Source organism: Asterias rubens, chromosome 7 (assembly GCF_902459465.1).
Source record: "Asterias rubens chromosome 7, eAstRub1.3, whole genome shotgun sequence".
NCBI lineage: Eukaryota > Metazoa > Echinodermata > Asteroidea > Forcipulatida > Asteriidae > Asterias > Asterias rubens.
Window position 1 is genome coordinate 20,027,216 of NC_047068.1, and position 20,724 is coordinate 20,047,939.

Genomic DNA, 20,724 nt, shown 5'->3' on the forward strand with positions numbered 1-20,724 from the left:
TTTGCCCTGATGCATTCAACACACCCTGGGTACCAGGCAAAATCCACCAATGGTAGACTATAGTGCCTCATTCGAACTTGCTCTTGGAGGCAACTGCAGTGCATTCAATACAGGGCCCGATTCCATAGAGCTGCTTAGCACACAAATTTGCTAAGCATAACATTTCTTCCTTGATAAAAACAAGATTACCATCAAAATTTCAACGTGATTTTCAGGATAAGCAAACAACAGCTTAATACCAGTAACATGCAAGATGAAACCAATGGAAATTTGGTTGGTGATCCTGTTTTTATCAAGGAAGAAATTTCATGCTTAGCGAATTTTTGTGCTTAGCAGCGCTATAAAATGGGGCCAAGGTCCTGAGATAACACATGAGCATATTGGTACACTTTCTAGCATTGCCTTACGACCCCAAAGAATGTGAACATTGAAATGTGAATGACGTTTCTTGTTTGAGATTGCCTTGAACGGTAGTAAGGAGTATACAGCTTGTGCAACAAATATGGACTACTAGAAAATATCAATCACAAGAACCATCTATGCCCTCACAGGGACCCAAATAACCCATGTATGAAGAGAAGCAAATGCAGTTAAGTGTCTTTAGACCCTTATATCGCGACCGGGACTAAATGTAGTTAAGTGTCTTTGAACACTAATATCGCGACCGGGACTCGAACCCCGACCTGCTGAACAGAAACCACATCTTGGGCTCGGTGCTCTTATCTGCTCGGCCATGACGCTCCAAATATACGCCATAGTGTTCTAGTTTGTTGAAACACGTCAGGCACAACCAACAAGTGGTCTACATTTAATCAAGTAAGCCTTTTTATACTCACCGATATGCAACTGCTAGAATAACAAAGACGATCAGCCCAAAACCCGAGAAAGCTCCCCCTACGATCTTTGCAGTGTGGTTGATCTCTGGAGGAGGGCATTTACTGCCGTCGAATCCGCACTTAGGCTCGGCCACAGGAGGACTGCCTGCAACCCAATTAATTCTGGCCTTGGCGTGTGCAGCATAGATCTGTGCGGAAAGAAGACATACAATAATCTATAAGAACTTCCCGTATAAATTGATAAAAGCTCAGAGTGAAGAAAGTGATGGGCAGAAACTACTTTTAGCGGGTTTAAAGACACTGTACAAGTTTGGTAAATGTCAGAGACCAGTATTCGAGAATAACGAAAGAAAGAAAAAACTTGTTGCACAAATTCTACATGGTATCCTTTTTTTCCCAGTGCGAACATTATGTTTGTGCTGAATTCGCCCCTGCTCACAATATAAATGAGAGTATTGACCATCCAAATGAAATAACGTATTACATCAACAAAAATAACAATCAAAATTAAAAATCCACTTTGTTATTCCCAAACCGGGATGTTCATTTCTGCCTTTACAACAATAAGTACACACAAGTTATGGACATTTGCATTTTCCCACAGAGCTCGGTAAAGCACTGAGTATTCAGTGCAGTGCTAACACACATCGATGTATTTTGGTAAAAAAACACAATTGATACACATAAATCCATATCAAATACACACATAACAAACCAGCTAAGATAATTTCAACATAGGCCTATACAGATGAAACGGCCTTGCATGTTTCAACAGTCATCCTCTGAGAAGGTCGCAAGCAGTAAAATAAGACAGTCTCAATTTTTTACCACTAAACAATGCATGAGTTTTAATATGTATAAAAATGGAACTTAAATTGCTCCGAATCTATCGTTTTCTTTGGCCCCGAATCTACAATTTCAAATTCATTATTCAAATTCTCCTACTCGTTGTTTTCAAGATCATAATTATGGGCATGGAATTACTGATGACTTGCATGACATGCGGTGAAGCATTGACTTAACCATTAAGCATTACTAACACAGCTTCAAATGGTTCAACGAAACTGCATTAATGCATTTTCTGCTCAACTGTTGAGTACTTGTCATTGTATTTTATCACTCCCTTGGGCCTTTATTATAGAGCCCACATACTGTATAATACATATTGAGCGAATTTTGACTGGATCAAACTTGTTTGACAATTTGAACCCATGCGCCAACGTCACTAGCAGCTACTGTCTGGCTTAACCTTTACATCTGACGTCGCACTTCGAGGCACACATAATCACCTTTGACATCTCCTCCATTTCACGTTGTCTTCACGGTCCTGGAGATTCGCAGTTAAATCCGACTTATACAAATTTGTTGTATAAAGGGCCTAAATAAATTTCCCATTGTGGATAATAAAGTTAATTGAATTGAATTGAATTGAGTTGTACATGTTTAAAAATTGGGGTGTTGAAGTTGACACCAATGGGTGTTAGTCAAATTAATGATACCAAACCAGAATCGAACTTATGTGTAAAAACAAACACTAATTTCTGCCCAAACCAAATACATTTATTGGTGTTTATCTCAATTCTCAATTATAGGCTTGAAGGAAATGAGGCAATGGGGGTCACCTCTAAGAGAAGGACAAAGCTTTCTGTATAGTGGAGCACCCAAGACTGCTGTCAAATTACAAATACAAAATAACTCTAGCAGTTAAGAATACTAACCGGTGTATCATTGTAATCTTGGAAGATGGCGACTGGAGCAATAATGTGACCATACGTACTATTTAATTCACGCTGTATTGTGAACACACTAACGTTGGCGTTTGCGTCACCATTGGCGTCGATAGTCCGCCCCAGACCCGTAATACCTGAATTATAAAACAGAATAAATAGACAATTGGCACACACCACAGTACGGAGCTCTTGAATTGCCATCCGACGTGTTGAGATCCTGCCATAATTATCTCATGATGACGACATCCCAAAATAAACTATCACCGAAAGAGAACCTTCTACTTTAAGGATCTCTCGACATCCCAACATCTCGGTATTTCGACGTATAATATGTCTTTAGGATGTCGTCATCTGAAGGTAATTATGTCAGGATCTCAACATGTCGGATGGCACTTCCAGAGCTCCGTACCACAGGGATGGGTTGTTGTTGTTGATGTTGTTGTTGCTGTATTACTTTTGTGCAGTTTTTTTTCTTCCCCTTTTTCTTTCTTGTTCTCCCATACGTGACTTTAGATCCTTTAAGGAACTTTCCAACGTAGATATCCCCGAGGTGGATTTGACGCTATATAGGTTAAGTATGGTGGGCTTCTAACTGGACCTCCCTTCAGGGTTTCTTACAATAGACAAGTGGTCATCTGCATCAGTTTGTTCTTCATTTAATAATACGTATTTTTGATTGAGGGAGAAATAGCTAAATGTAAACAGGATGCTTAAAACCCTCCCAGCAGCCCGGGGAAACAAATGACATACTTGACCCACTTGATTGATGCGATCTGAAGGCATATTGTTTTACGGGTAAATTTACTGTGCTTGAGGTACAATGCTTGTTTTAATGGTCTGAACAGGTAAATGTATTTTCCCTTGACCACACAATAATGATCTAAGCATTCTGAAAATGTCAACGTCAGGATTCAGTTTTCGTGCACATAGGATTGTTATGTTGCAATGAGTCTATTATAGGCTAAACTGCCATCCCACTGTTTTTGTCAACCTCTAAGTTGACCCACCAAGAAAACGGGACAGTATATGAACAAGTGATGTTTAAGGGTAGTTAAAATAACAAACCGGCGGAATTTGCCCACACATTTTGTAGTTATCAAACAGCTAATAAAGCTTGACCTTCTGCCCGCGCCCCTCGGCTGAGGTCAAATGCCAAGATAGAATTCGCAATTGAGCTTCGTTATCATTTGGGATCTTATCCAGAGACGTTGAAAATATGTTAGGGGATATAAACATTGACACGAGTAGTGCTTTGACCAACATACTTTGGTAAGTCTTTCCAAGCACGTGACTTATCACTGCCGTTCCGTTCCTTACTTCGTTTCCTCCAGCAGCGAGTGTAGTGTTAAGCGCTTGCGCGTACAACATGACGGCATCGTAGAGGTTTGCTGCGTGCTCATTGATCTGTGAATACATAAAACACAACAAATAAATGTGAGAACAGCGGTACACAATGAGTAATAACATCATCATTAAACTAAACACTTGTGATGGCTGGACAGTTAGTTTGATATTGGTCATTGGACATTCAAGTAGGTTTGTACAGCGAATGTTAACTTAGTGGTATTTCGATATTGGACATTAACGTACGAATGGTGCAGTGAACGTCCACCTGCTATTTGGAGATTGGACACAGCTGTACACAATGAATGTCCAGTGGCAAATACCAAACTAACTTTGCTGCAACGCTCATTTCGGTTTTTGTGAATTATGTAAATCGAAGACCCGACAATGCATCCTGTCATTTGATCCATCTTTAGTGTACGCTTTTAGGACATGTCACCCTTCGGTTCAAAATATTATTTTGGAAGAGTTTGACAACCAAAAGCTATTGTTTTCATATGTTTCTCCTCTCTAAAGAATTCCGTTGTGAGATCCAGGTTGAACGAATAATTCCCTTGTGGGGTCCATGTTGATCAAATAATTCCCTTGTGGAGTCAAGGTTTGAACACACAATCCCTAGTGTAATCCAATGTTCTATTGAGTGTAAGAACACACAAGAGCACTCCTGCAGGCCACAACTTGACACAATTTGCTTTTTTTTTTTTAACAACTAATGACCTATATTCCAACGGTACTCTGCTGGAAAACCGGTGAGTGGAAATGATGACACTTAAATCACCTTGCAGTATGCAGTGAGGTAGAAAAGTACACAACGCATCACATAAACTATACAGATAGTTGCACCATAGACCACCTTGTCAAAGACAAACGTGGAGACAGAGAGTCCATTACCAATCAGAATACTCCAAAGGGAGACAGAGAGGTCTGGTTTCGGCCTCGGTTGCGAACTATCTGGTCTTCACTACAAAACTGACATTCAGGCCTTCTCTTAGAGTATCATGGCAAAACAACGTGCTGTGTATCTTTAGTATTCTGCTTAAATTAAAACCATGCCCTTTTTAACGGCAGAAATTATTACGGGAGAATGAAAACAGGTTCCAAATAAATCCATTATGAACAAAAATAGCATTGAATGTTCACGCAGAAAGCTTTGAGCTTGTTCCTATATGCATTATGGCTGTTTTCACATTACTTTCGGTTGGCAATATTTTTGGCGGTGTAACAATATTGCCACTGATAATCTGAAGTTTTCAACCCTCAGTGTAAACTACAAAATTGCGGTTACAATAATACAACACAATTTAATTGTGTCACTGTAATGCTCAGAAGCTGCTGACGGTTAAGGCTGTATTTTTTCTTTGAACGGACGCGAGTGGTGGAAATACTCCCTGATACATTTGTAGATTTTATCGACAAGTCTAGAGGCATTTTGTAGGATAAATCGATTCCTGGTGTTCTGATTGAAACGAACGTCCTCGGGGCAATGGTAAAGGCCAGAACGTCAGTTTAAATTAGTTTAGGGAGCGAATTACATCATAATAAAACGTGTTAGGGCCAGTCACTTGTTTCTATTATATGTAGTCAGTGAAAATTAGTTTGACAGTGTAAGAAAATAACGTTAGCTCGTGCGTGGATGAGCCATATAAGGACTGCACTCGCAATTTACATGCATGTCTCGAACTATAGAAAGCTAAAGGCGATGTTTTTATTCTATTTCTTCTTTGTTATAAAATGATGAACGACACACGTTGTCTCTCACTATTCTGCAGTAGTACAAATGACTGTACACAGTGAACCTACCCATTCTTATCCTAATACAAATAGGACAAAGATAAACGGTAATGGACTGCTTTGAGTGCTAGTTGATAATGGTATAGTACCCTGGTTGTCAATATGTACCCTTGGTTGATATTAGTATATAGTACATTGGTATAGTACGTCGCCGTCAGTGCGCCTTTCTAAACTAAGACACGTGACGTGTTGTAAACCAATCAGCACGCTTAGTCTATGTAGGCCTATGACTCTTATGAGGTATTGTAATTGATTTTAGATGTGGTTGGATATGCGTCATCATGGCTGAACTTCTTCCATTTATTTTGTTATTTTCCTTTACAAATTAGTATTATCGTCTTTTATGAATGTTTGTCGTACATCGTACGGAGTGTTGTCTGAGTATGGAGAAATGACTACACAAATGATGAAGGCCGGCGACACGAGAAAGACTACTCGACGACGTCGTTGCCGATATTTGTAATCCATCATCCTTAATGATTATTAGACCATGGTTTACGCTTACTCTGGGATAATTAGCATTTATTTTAAAAAGTGGCAGGTCCATGTGGTTGCTGTATAACGATGATCATGTGCTAGCAAAAGGTATCATACAGGGATTAAAGACACTAGACACTTTGTGGTTGTCAAAGACCAGTATTCTAACTTAGCGTGTCCCAACAATTATGTAATAACAAATCTGTAAACACTTAAAATAAAAACGCCCCTTCTGCACGAATTTGTGTGCTATAGATGCATTAAAAGGCTTCACGCCTGGGGCATCTTAATAATATTGAGTGAGAAACTACATCTTAAAAAAACAAAAAACAACAACATCACTTCAGAAGAAGCCGATTGTCACACTGTCATCATACTATCACCAGCTCTCCATTGCTCGCCACCAAGTAAGTTTTGATGCTAAAAATTATTTTGAGAAATTTACCAAACGTGTCCAGTGCCTTTTAATGAGAGGGAAAACTGCCTCCAGAGAATCTTAATGACGAGGATGGCAGGCGAAGTTACTTAGCTCCGGAGGGCTCGAGCAGGGAAGTAAAGCTTCAAAATTAAAGCGAAGTCGGATTCACAGTTTGCCAGCCAATCAGTCTGATGCCTGTTTCGTAATTAGTTGTCTTTAGCGTGATGTCTGGAACGATACTTCGCGTGTTGCAAGGTCGACTGTTTAATGTCTCACTGGACATCAAGTGAAAACATCTGAGTAGGCAGATAATCCTTTCCTCGTTAAAATATGAAAAGGTGCAATATATACAGCTTAAACGGCCTAATCTGTCCAACTACAACATTAACAACACCAACGGAAAAAACATCAGCGCGGTGGCCATCTTAATATCAGTTTTGCAGGAAGGCCAATCTTAAACACCAACGCAAACCACCACCACTATAAGACTAAAGAGACACCAGTACAGATGAAACAGTCAGTGTTAACCGTCGTAGTTAAAACAAAAGTCTGATCTTGAGTACCAAACCTTCCACCAAACAAACAAAACCAACGACAGACAAAACACCATTGAGCTCCAATTACGACCAATTTTAACAGAAACTAATACACTAATAACACACTACCTTGACTGAGACAACATATGCCACCATAGTCGTGCCAGCCATCCGAGAAAAAATACACAATGACGAAACTCCGATTGTAATATCAACATTCGTGAACGGTTTGTGGCCAATTAAACAATTATGAAGGTCATTTTGTCACTCGACAAGGGCAATTAAAATTATATTAAAGTCCATTAAAATGTTCAGGTGACTCTTGACAATGGACAGGTCGGTTACTTTTGGTCGACTGCAGAAATAATAGAAACATACTTCACTTAACCTAAATGTTGAAGATCAAGTTAAAACTGAAGATACCACCATTAAAAACCTAAATTCTCCACTTTCATATCAAGCCAAATGGTACCAGGCGCCATTTTGTATAACATGCCGAGGACTCGGCGTTGAAATATTATGTATCAAAAACAAGTAATTAGTTTAGTGTGATTAACGTTATTAAAGTCTTATATTCAAAGTCTTATATTTCATGCACATGTTTGGATACACCAAGTGAGAATACTGATATTTTGACAACTACCACATGTGTGAAGTTCCTTTTTAATGCATAACGGAATAAACGACATGCCGATCTCTGATGGCAAACATTTTTCATTTCGAAGAAGGAAGAAACTAAACATCATTGATTTTCAGAGCTTACTTTTATCTTAAAAACCGGGAAATATTGAATATGATATCATTGTATATTGGTTTCGGAGCCTACCGCTCACCAAGATGTACGGCCTGTGGCCGATTTCACAAAGCAATCAAATTCATAACAAGACAAATTGTCAGTACTACCCTTTGTATTGTGACATCACATCTCACTAATAGCATCTAAGATTGATTTTCCGTTAAGTTAAATCTTAACTCTTTGTAAAATCGGCTCCCCGTATCTTTTCGAGAAAACAAAAAGTTGGCCTAATTAAGTTTGGTGTCTATGCCTCGATGCATTGGGTTTCTAATTACGTTAATTTGATCACATATGCTTTTTCTTAGCAATACCGGTATAGCGGGAATGACTGTCTCTTTAAATACAAAGGAACGGCAATAAAGTCCTCAATAAATTTGATTACATTTTGCCTTTGTACATACTCCGCTATTAGGTATCACTACATTGCCCGACATCGTCGCGTCGACTTCAAGATGGCCGTCAGTCAACATGAAATGGATTCGGAATGGGCATGTCAATTCTAAGACTTCAAGAAAAAACTATCGCTACCGCTCCTCCTTGAGACAAAAGAAGTGGTTGAGCCAAGAGCGATTATACCACAGCTTCACAGACTGGTTGGGATGAATTACCACCACCGGGGACATAAATGTATGCAATTGGGGATGAGGTAGCTATGGTTAAACTTTGATGTTTTGACTATCATCAGTGAACGTAAATACACTATTTTTTTAAAGGTAGCAAGTCACGGTAAAATGCTGCAATAGTGAATGAGTTAGCTACCTATCACTGGTTGGATGGTGCAAGATCAATCGGCGTTTTTTTGTTGCACGTTAACATGTACACAGTTATATAACCAAATCAGGGTGGGGGTGGCAAAGGACGACCAGGTAACACAACCGAGTTTACAGTATTACTATTGGGCATCAATGCCTCAAACCGGAGCTGGTTTGAAAAGTAAATAAAAAAGTAGATCAAACAAAATAACCGAATGTTTTCAGTTTGTAATATTTACTTGGAAAACAACACAAAAAGGTGCACTGCCCTTTTTGCGCGAAAACGATCTTTAAAATGTATTCACACACTTAATTATAATTATTTATATTGGAAACCTGCGCACGTGTCGCCTCAAACACTTTGTACGTTTTCAATGTCCTGCTAAAAATATATAATGCCGAGCTGCATTTTTTGTCAATATTGATCTAAGCTGTATTTGGCAGACTTTATTTAACGGCAGCATGAATGTTTTAATTTAGGCGCAATTTACTACTTATTACCACAGCCACCGGCTCTCTTTCTGGATATTTGTTTGTTTTCAGTCAAAGTGGATGAAAGTACAGTGTACTTTTGCATTGAGTGAAATCATTGCAACGGTCTGGGGTTTTTGTTTGTTCTTGTTTTGTCTTCTCTATGTAGAATGGGGAAGTATGGGAAATGAGATCAGCTAGACAAACAAAAGCAAGAATACTTGGAGAATTCAGGCTCCCAACCATTCTCTGGCAACACAGGGGAATAAACAAAATCTTATTTAGGGGCGACGAGTCAATTGTGAATAGGACACTTTTCGTATAAATAAAGTCAGGCCGCAACTGGTGCCCGGCGAATATCGGTGGCAACTCTGGAATGTCACAATTAAAGATCTAAACTTGAATGCAGAAAATTCATGTTCACTATGACAAATATCTTGGTGGGTTCTCTTGAAACACGCTAGCTTGACTCTGTATAATCAAAAATAAAGAAAGCCGTGGGGTGTGGTCCATACTTAGAAACGTGTGTCAGACCGTTTGAAATAGCGCGCCATGCTAACAAATGAAACCGAAACACATTGTTATTCAAAATTCAGAAGCTGTGTACGCATGCACGATCGGTCAGTTTGTCAAACAAATCAATTTGAAGTATTTATATGTAAACCCCTCGCATTGGCCGCCATCTTTGTTGAAAGGCTACCATTATTCCGTGCGTTAGTCAATTTTTCGTGGTCTGCTCTTCACTAATTACTAATAGTTTTTGATCAGTTGTCGCACACAATGGTCAATGGTTGCCGTGTTTTCCTTTTCTTTTCCCTTTCCTTTCATGTCTGTTTAGGTCCCCCCCCCCTTAATAGCTCTGTTCCCCAAACACGAGCAGCTTGCTGCTTATCGGGGTTTGCCTCTATTTCCCTAATTAGTTTAAATTTTATTGCTTGGATTAATGTGTATGCTTATTTTGTATCGTATGACACTGAAATGGAACTAGAAAACAAATACCTCTGAATTCAATTGAATTGTTTAACATAGTTTAACATTGAGGCCCATGTCAGTTGCCTGACACAAATGGTCCATGTCGGGTATAGACTTACTCTATGGTATATACATCGACTATAACGCACGTGCTTTGCAGTCCTTCAGTTTCATGAGACCAGGAAATCGACTTGATCAACGAGGCAAAGTGGGTGTACTTACCAGCACTATAGCATCACGCAAACAGTCAATAGAAAAAGCTATACACGGCAGCCTCCAACTGACGAAAGTAAAACCCTCACTCGAGTGCAAACTGAAGACCATGGGTAAAAGATTAACCTGCAAATGTTGTCACTATCTTGAATCTGTCGCTTTAAAGTCTCTTCAAGTCTGTAACCAGACGCTTGCCCACAGAGACATGTTAAAATGGTTAAATGCACTTAATGGATACCCTTTAGTATCCCTTAAAGACCAGTATTCTCACTTGATGTATCCCATAATTATGCATAAAAAAACAAATCTATGGAAATTTGGACTCAATTGGTCATCGAAGTAGCTATACAGAATACTGCAAGAAAAAATGCATTTGTTTAACAAAATAATGTGTGCAGTTTGAAAGTTTTTTGTCCCCAGGCCTATTAAAAGGCTGTGGCCTGAAGTCTTTCATATTATTTGGGTGAGCAATATTCCTCTTTCTATATAACTATACGTTCTTCAAAGGGAGCCATTTCACACAATGTTTTATACTATCAACAGCTCTACAGTGCTCGGTATCAAGTAAGTTGTTATGCTAACAGTTTTTTTTTTAAAGTAATTACCAATATAGTGTCCATTGAAAGCATACAACATTCGCAGCTATGAATTGCCTTGAGGAAATCAGCATCACAAAGAAAGAAAATAAAACGTATACATCAGAAACAAGAAGGCCTTGCTCAGATGTTAGCCAGGAACCTTGTTAATACACACTGCCCGAGGAGATCTGTGGTTTCTTGTAGATTACGGAATATGATAACCCCACTGGACTCTTCAGGAGATGAAACAATGCAAAGAATACCGGTACCGAATACTGTTATTCCACAATGTTTCACATTTTCAAGGAAACATTATGCTGTTATTGCTTAGTTCCTCATGACAGTGCTGTACCAGAAGATGGCTCCCATGACGAGTGACCCTGCTGTCTTTATAAAGTTACATGTATTGAAAAGGTAGAGTTTGTTCATTACAGAACTGTCTTGCTATATTATAATATTCACCTACAGCGGACAATCGTTTATACTAGATATATCATTTCGTTTAAGACAAAACAATATTTTGCAGATGTGTCCTCAACAGACAAAACAAAACAGTGCACTCATGCTGTGACTATGGTGAACCGTTTGAATTGAAGAGAAAAACAATTTAACCACGACCAAATAGTGCCCTTGTGCATTCTTTCGGTATTCTGGCAGGCAAGATACTACACTGGTCATATGGGAAAGTTGGCATTTTGTTTCATAATCATGCATCCAAGAGTTAGTTATGGAAGTAACAGCTGGACAAGTTTTGAGAAGTGCCCCCTTTCATCATATCAAAAGTTTACTAAAAATTGGACCAGTGCAATCTCCATAAAATATAAGATTTGTCCTTCCATTGAGCTGTGTACAAATCATGCCGACAGGAAGTCCAGGCGGTGTGGCTCATTTGTAAACATGTGATGTCACAGGTCACATCGTCTATTGTAATGTAACCACCATACATCTAAATTGGTTATCACGCATTAAGTTATTCATGAACATGTTCATGGTATCTTAAACATTTCGTTGCCATTACGAAGCCACTTGAAATCGCTCAACAACATGACCGTGTTTTTTTGGTATAACCTCAAACACGAGCAACTCAACACCATTTGCCAAAGCTGTTTGGGGGCTTTATTTGCCAACCGCAAACGAAAACTTCAAGAGCTAAGTTTAGTATCATACTCGACTATGGATAGTTAAAAGCATGTTCAAACTCTAGTCATGCCTATTTGCCAACCAGAAGTGTTGGTATATATAAACCTCAAACACGCACAACTCAAAACTATACTCTTGCCAAAGCTGGTTTTTGGCTTCATCTCCCTGTCACTACGACAACAACAACCTCCTACGACAACTTCAAGAGCAAATTTTAGTTACAGACTCAACCCACACATGTATTCAAAAGCATTTAACAGCCAAGTTAATTTGATATTGGATATTTGACATTCACGTTTGTTCAGCGAATATCGATGTGGCTTTTTTTCAGTAGCTTTGTACAATAAATGTCTGCACAAGGACATTCACTGTACAAACCTACGTGAAAGCCCAATATCCAATATCGATTTGTTCAAGGTAGACACTGTACAAACCTATGTGGGAATGTCCAATATCCAGTTTCTAAAAAAAGAACATCGGTATTCACTGTACAAAGTGAATGGCCTATATCAAAATATCAAACTAACTTTATACTGCCGTTTCAAAGTGACTGTCCAATATCCAATATCAAACTAACTTTACTGTCATGTCAAACTCTTGTTTTCGTGTGGAGTCACCATGACACTATTCGCATCTCGGATGTGTGCACCATTCTATACCATGTACAACTTATCAATCAACTATTGAATAACACGGTAACACTTCTGAGACCAATATCACTTCAAACTCGTTGAACTTTACACATTCAAGCAACTGGTTTCCACTTCCTGCTTGGTGACCAACTTAACCCAAACATGACGCCCTTCTCATCAATATACTTTAAGAGAAAACCCGCCATCCTTCTTGGCCAGTTTGACAACAACTTGATCATGATAGGCGACGGCCCTTTTAAACCAGACTGCCTCATATAGACACTTTCCTCCTCTGAGCAAACATTTCAAGGCTGTCCTCCTTGTCCACAGCACTGCCACCTGCACACTCATAATCAACTTTAGCGAGTAGTTCCCTGTTTCTTGGTTATTAAAATAGAGAGGTAGACGAGAAGTAGATGAATGCATGAACCATGATGTACTTACACAGTGGGTTTTTCATTAATACTTCTAGCTCTCAACCTTCAAACATTTACAGACGCTTAAGATGAGTACGCAACACTCGAGATGAGTTCCTCTGCGTATTAAACACTGATGTATACAAAGTACGTTTAGTTAGCGCCACACAGTGTTTGGCCAAACTTCCCCGTGTGTTTTTGATTATACTTACGATGGGAAGATGACCCATACCTTCCAGCATGGAATAGTTCAGATAGAATGGAGGCTCTTCTAGATAGGACAGCACCTGCTCCTTAAACGTCTCGTACTTTGGATTCATTGCCGAGGTGTAGAACATCATCAGAACCGACCGAAAGTACTTCACGCGTTTTTCCTTGAACTCCGTCGAGTAAATTGGATGACCTGTATTTGAGGGAAAGGGGAACAGTTCAATGCACTTCTTGTTATTGGGACTTTGTGTTATGTTTGAGAAAAAGAGCTGGGCCCAATTTCATAGAGCTGCTTAAACACAAAAAGTGGCTAAGCACAACAAAATTGTGCTTACTAGAACAAGGTTACCAGACAAATCACTATGTCGCATGTGAAACGTTCGACTGGTCCTCATTTCTGCTTAGCAGGAAATTTTTAAGCAACATTTTCTGCTTAAGAAGCACTATGAAATTGGACCCTTGTTTAGTAAGGGTGCACTCATTCTCTGTAACAATTCTCAAATAATAACAATATAAAATGTTATCCCACTCTGCTCATGTCTTCGGGAAAAACCCGTTATGATGGAGTGATCATAATGAGTTTATACTCAAAAAAAAAATCAGGGTCTTTTTGTAAGCCACTGGAAATAATGTGCAGCCGTAAGAGATCAACAGGGCCTGCGGCATCTACTCCCAGTATCATTTTAAAGTAGCCCTCAAATATAAAGCCTGGTTATATCATCGTACCCTGGACACAAATATCAATAATGAAAACATTAATGTATGTGTATACCAACAACGGATCGGGCTCAATTTTGTATTATACTTTTTAAGCACAAAAATGTGCTAAGCACAGACAAATTTTGCTGTACATAAGTTGGTTACTCAGCCAGTTTTACATTGGTTGCAGTTGGTGCCGTACTCATTTTGTTGCTTAACAAAGAACTTTGCTGAGCAATATTTTCTGCTTAACAGCTGAGTAAAATTGTTCACTTTACCTAACGGAAATAAACGGTCTTTGATCAGCTTTTGGGGCCATCTTTGACTGGTAATCAGTGTTATTATTATGTAGTTTCTCTGTATGATGTATTTTAACACAGATAGATTTTCCCAGCCAAAGTCCCCCTCCCTCTCCACTACCCTTAAAACCATCCACTCCCTCGGGTTCAACAATCCAGTGTCACCCACTCCTTTGCCTTGCTTCCGTACGGTTTCCGACACGGCTTTACGCTACTGGCGCGTTGATGCATAAGGGGATAAAACAGTTCTTTTTCGCGAACCAACCTGACAAAATATAGGGATTTCATCTAGTATAAGCATTGAGGCTGACTCACAGCACGGCAGCCGAGTATAGGAATGATCAAACTCATATGCATGTACACCGCTTACTTTGGCCGCCATCTTTGATGAATCGTCAACGCGTGAAAGTAGGGAGGTTTGTGTTGTTTGTCTCACTACCTAGGGCTCACGTATGACGTCTGCACGTACGTACCTGACGTGAAAAATGGTAACTTCACATGTGCCAACAACAACGTGATATTTTAACGACACGTTCAAGTTTTGTTCGCGTAACGTGCAGCCAAACCTCGTTATTGGCTGAGAGTCGTGCGCAACGCGTACACGTGTGCACGTTCCCTCTTGTTGACATCAAAGATGGTGGTCAATGACGTCATGTGCAATCCATGTATAGTACAGACCTGGTCTGCACAAGCATGTTGGTTGCTGTTTCATTGTGCATGCATCACACACAACCAAGCAGCTTGTATTTTGCCCCCGAGTTGTTGTCAGAAAAAAACCTAATTGAATGTGTTATGGTTTAATGCAAACTATTTGTGGAAAAGTACACGTTTTCTTTTTAGTTGAACGGAGCTTTTTTCTTCCACGTTGCCGCCTGGATGGGGTTTGGAATGCCCGGGGCTGCACCAAGCCTACGTTTCCGTTCGCAAACCAAGAGACTTCGTCACTTCCGAAAACGTACCCGACCAGTGAGTGGAATTTTTTCAAGGAGGAAAGAAAGAAAGCCTTGGCGATAAAAGCAGCCTGGCTCGGCAACAGTCACGTATCGGGGCCCCGCCTCATTACACTCGAAAACTGGAACATGTAGGCGAGATCGTGGTGTGAGTTGATTTTTGCATCAACGCGTTATCACATGCAAACTGTTATGCGTTGAGTATGTTCCGTATAACAATCTTCGTTTGACTGTGAACAACCTTGAATATTCACTCATCTTTATACACAACATTGGCCACGTTTTATTCTCACTAAAGAGGCAATATTTTTAAACCATAATGAAAATGTTTCGAACTCGTTGCAATGAAAGACGGGCAGCCTATATGGCAGCTAAGGAGCACGTTTGCATGAATGGCTTATTAAAGGGAAGGTTAATAGTAATGGCTTCTTATATAGTACTCGAATCCATCACTCAGTGATGCTGAAGGCGCTTCAACATAGTATTTTCCTGCAAGGTATAGGACTTTGAATGTATGATACTCCTTATGGCACCATGTAATGGTTTACAAGGTGCCGTGGCGCAACATGCTATCGTCAAAACCAGTAACATCTGGGCAACACCCCTTCTCTCTTCGATTAGTGCACTAGGTTCTTTTACGTGAGATACACAACACACGGGACCAACGGCTTTACGTGCCATCCGAAGGACGTAGCATCACGGTAAAGCGTCTTGCGTAATGAATGTGACACGATTGGGACTCGAATTTATACACTCTGCATGTATGGATATGTTGCCTTTGTTGATAGTGCTATGGTACAAATGACTATTGTGACAAAAAGCATTATGTAGGTTCACATTACTTTGTGCTTGCTCTGCAGATGAACAGCGTAGAGGCATCATTGTGGGGCTAACTGGTTCTACATGTTTTATGCGACGAGTTTCACCCACACACTATATTAGTCTAAATGTAGATTTCTTTTTTTTTTTTTTGGCACGCGGGGATGAATAAACAAGTGGATCTGATCGCGTAGTTTGTATGACATTTCTAGCCCAAACGTAAATACTCTTCAAAACAAAAAAGTTTACAAGTTTCCTGTTGATGTTGCCACGTAAAAAATGGGGAGGATATTAATTGGATTTCCTATCATTTAGAGAGCGTGCGTCACAAAATAACTACATTCACCCACGGAGTGAGGATGTTCCTTCATTAGCTTCTATCTATAGGAGTGGGTCTCATAATTCAAACGTAGTTCCACATACCTTGCTTGAAAATAATGTATGTTAAAGGCACTGGACACGTTTGGTTATTGTCAAAAGACCAGTTTTGTCTCACTTGGTGTTTCCCAGCATAATTTTTTTTTTTTAAATTTGGGCTCAATTGGTGATCATTTTTGCAAAAGAATATTGAAAGAAAACACCCTTGTTGAAATCATTTATGTGCTTTCAGATGCATAGGAAAAATACCTGTTTCTCAAAAGCTACGTTTAACTTGCTTATAAGAGAGATGTTTCTCACAGTGTATTATGATATTAACAACAGCTATCAATTGCTCGTTAACAAGTAAATTTATGCTAACTACTATTTTAAGTATTTACAACTAGTGTCCAGTGCCTTTAAATAGCCTCGAGCGTCACTGACTGACGGGTACGCGCGCTATATACTAAGCCACTATTACTATTAATGAAATGTTTAATGCTATTAGCTACGGCAACGCCAAGACAGAGTTTAGTCGCGCTTTTCCCCTCTCACTCCTTCCCCCTAAGGCGACACAAATCAGGCGTTTCAACCCACTGGTGCTCCATAGACATGTTATGGTGCTTGGGCCATTTATACCCGAAGCAATTGACAAATCTTCCCGCAAGGGTTAGAAGCCGTTGAGGAAACGCGTTGTGTATGAGCGTTGACCCTGTAAGGCCCTTCAGGGTACCTGACAATTCGGGTTGAGAATGATAAAACACACTCAACGTTGTCTGCCTGTCACAAGCCCACGTTTGAATCTCTCTCTGCAAATTGATCCCACCCCCTTGTTATCGTGCATGCAAGCCTTACATACGCTGTCTGCATATATTAATATCACTACTATTCTCGAAAAACAATTTCTTTGTGTGTTGTGTCAGTTACTGACACTGTTCTGACGTAATAAACCAAACTACCTGTTCATGAGTAAAGTATGAGCGCATGCAGCGAGGTAGCGTGAAACACACTCAACTGATCCCACACCCCTTGTAACAATTGACGCACACGGTCCTGCAAAACTAGCCACTCACAGAGTCACGTACAAATCATGCGGGGGTACGTTTGTTCTTCTAAATTTTACCTGACAGACAAGATTTGCTTACTGATCTCAGGTTTAATAGATCTTAAATATACATCCGGGATAAAGAATATTGATTTTGGGTTCAACCTAATACCGATGTGTGTTATAGCACTGTATACCCATAAACTAAAAATCACAAGCATGTTACTTGCATGGGATCCGAACCCACGACCTTTGCAGTTCTAGAGCAGACAGATGTCTTACCAACGAGACCATCGAGATTGCCCGGTAGCTAGAAACATCATCGACGTAGTAGAGATTAAGTTTGGATCAGGGATAATGAATATTAATTTTGGTTTTTACCCATACACCATGTGTGTTAAGCGCTGTATACTTAGTACTTTCCCGAACTCACTGTGAAAACAAGATGCTATGTCCGATTTTTCGCCCCACATTATTAAAAAAAATTATTTCTTTGACTGAATGGTATTTCACCCGCTCTAACCCGGAGTATCACCCGCTCTAACGAAAACAGTTTTACTTTTACTTTTAACGGTAAGGAACCATGACAAAAACTTAAAACGTTTCTTATAAAACACATAAGAATTGGTCACGTGATATATTGTCGGGATCCCGACAAAACCAAATTTTGAGCACTTTATTTCACTACTACTAATAATTGGCGGACTTTTTCGAGCAATGGCTCAAATGAAAGCTTGTAACTTTCTCGACCCCATCAAAATACCTTAATTTCGAGGTCAAATCGGTAAAAAAATCTGATTTAGCATCTTTAAGTTGTTGCAATAATGCTGTTAGAGAACCGATTTGATGGCGCGCTCGTATATGCTTCTTTTATTTCACATTCGGCTCCTTTGAAAAGCAAATTTATGCGGCACAATCAAAACAAAAAAATTCCCGGGCACTGGGAGATCTGGAGAATATTTATAGGAAGATGTTAAATACAGCTTAAACCCCCTGCATGTGTGGCTGTTTTATTGCATTATAACTGGGTTTTTTTTTTTTACACTAATCGACATAGCCTTGAAACAGACTTGGTAATCACCGTAATTACCACACGTAAATCTTTACGAGAGGAATTTATACTTAACAGTATTGGGCTCGTTAGTCAAATACAATGTTGTTGCTGATGTATTTTTTTTGGTGAGGATCCTGCCGTCGATTTCACCAAACTCATCCTAACTTATGATTACATCCTAGGACTTAGTACGAGTTCAGTTCCGTATGCTTATACGTTAGGACACATTGAACCCATCCTATTAGTTTTAGGACGGGTTATCCGTTCTAACTCGAGTTAGGATTAATCTTATAGCGTTTCGTGAAATCGGCTGTTGGGCTCGAATCCCACTTGTAGTCTGTAATTTAACAAATAATAAGGTGGCACACTTGCTCATACACTTACGGATACACACGTTTGTGTGCACTCGTGCTCGCATTTGTAGAATTGCAGTTTTATTATTAGTTTTCTTGGTGTGTTTTTTTCTAACTGAAGTACAGCATTATGATTAGTGTTCGTAAAAATGATGTTGTTGTCCATTCTTGTGAATTCGAGTGTCTTGCTACATTCTCGCTGGTACTGCACTCATGCCGTAGACATCATAGATCGTTATCATGAAATCAAGCATTGTTCTAAAGTACTGATATTCCAATATTGCACAATCTCATAGCGTGAGCATAGCTAACTGTAGCAGAAAATGTTGCTTAATAAGCCAGTGTATTTCACAGGTTAGCAGGAAAGTTAGGCTGTCATCTTGTGCGTTCACGGCGGATTTACTTTGTTACACAAGTTCAAATCGTGCAGTACGAACATCGGCCGTTTAGAAGCTTTGTGAAGTTGGGCCAAGAAGTGCAGCAGATGAATAATGTACAACCATCGGGGTTTAGAACTTGCTTTTTACGAGTGGATTCATGCTCGTTTAAAGTGGACACATCTCCTCTCTCCATATAAACGACTGTATTTACTGCCGCAGATGTACTAAAACAACATTTTTTATACGGGTCCATGTATAAAACTTCCTCGTTATTATTTCTTTCTTTTCTCCCTTTTTTTATTTTTTATTTAAAGGCACTAGCCGCTTTTGGTATTACTCAAAATAATTGTTAGCATAAAAACTTAATAATTGGTAACGAGCAATGTGTAGTACAAAACATTTTGAGAAATAACTTCGTCTGAAGTAACGTAGTGTTTGAGAAAGAGGCAATTTCTCACCCAAGTGTTAATAGGCTTCAGACTTGAAGTATTTTAATATTTTTTTAGGCATCTGAAACTGTGCAACAAGGGTGTTTTTCTTTCATTATTCTCTTAAAAATTCGAATACCGATTGGGTAAAAGAAAATAACAGCTATGCATATGTTGGGATACACCAAGTGAGAATATTTGTCTTTGACAATTACCAACAGTTTCCAGTGCCTTTAAGTTGTAAAACGCAGATGTACAGACTGTAGTAGTCATGTTATTGCTTGTCGTAAAGCTAATTTTTTATCGGTCATGAAACTGCAGGAGATGTACTTGGGTGCAGGTATTCGTATAGCACTTCGATAAACGTCGTTCTGGAGCTGGTATACCAGAGTTTTTTTTTAATGCATCACGTAGTGACGGAAACGTTTTTGAACGTCATACACACGTTCTAAACGAAGAAATTGCTTTGTCCGAGTCTGAGTCCGTCCAATGCTTCGGATGGGACATAAGGCCGTTGGTCCCGTGTGTTGTGTAACACACGTAAAACAACCCAGTGCACTTATCGGAAAGAGAAGGAGTTCACCCCGGTGTTCCTGGTTTGATTGACAGCATATTGCGCCACAACACCGTGTAAACCATTACATGGTGCTTTAAATGAATAGGCTTCATACTTGAAACCTAACTCCACATACCTTGCAGGAGAAATTACTGAGCGCTTTGATGTGCACCTAGGGTGTGATAAAGAGATATTAATGACCTAGTTTTTTCATTATTACTATAATGAGGGAGAAGGTTTATCCAGGGCGTTGGTGGGTCGTTTTACCTGTGAATAATTTGTCTTTCTGTTCTGGTTCGAATGTGTCTTGAAATATACTGACGACAAGGTATCTTCCGTCTTCTAGGAGCCCCATCCACTCTAAGTCCTCCATGAAGGCTTGAAGTTCGTACGTCTCACCTATAAATAAATAGACTGGGGAAAGGGGGAACAAGAAAACAAGTGGTTTTCGTTTTTAATTATTCACGCAGGA

The 20,724-nt window shown here is 39.5% G+C and overlaps 1 protein-coding gene across 1 annotated transcript in view; it reads right to left on the reverse strand.

Moving 5' to 3' along the window:
- Positions 1-20,724, reverse strand: part of LOC117292867 (guanylate cyclase 32E-like) — a 106,975-nt gene that overhangs the window by 43,606 nt on the left and 42,645 nt on the right. The window contains exons 3-7 of the mRNA XM_033775037.1: positions 20,520-20,666; positions 13,315-13,505; positions 3,832-3,970; positions 2,555-2,700; positions 837-1,024 (exon numbers count right to left, since the gene is read on the reverse strand). Of these exons, the coding sequence (XP_033630928.1) occupies positions 837-1,024; positions 2,555-2,700; positions 3,832-3,970; positions 13,315-13,505; positions 20,520-20,666 (811 nt within the window). The remainder of the gene's footprint in view (positions 1-836; positions 1,025-2,554; positions 2,701-3,831; positions 3,971-13,314; positions 13,506-20,519; positions 20,667-20,724) is intronic.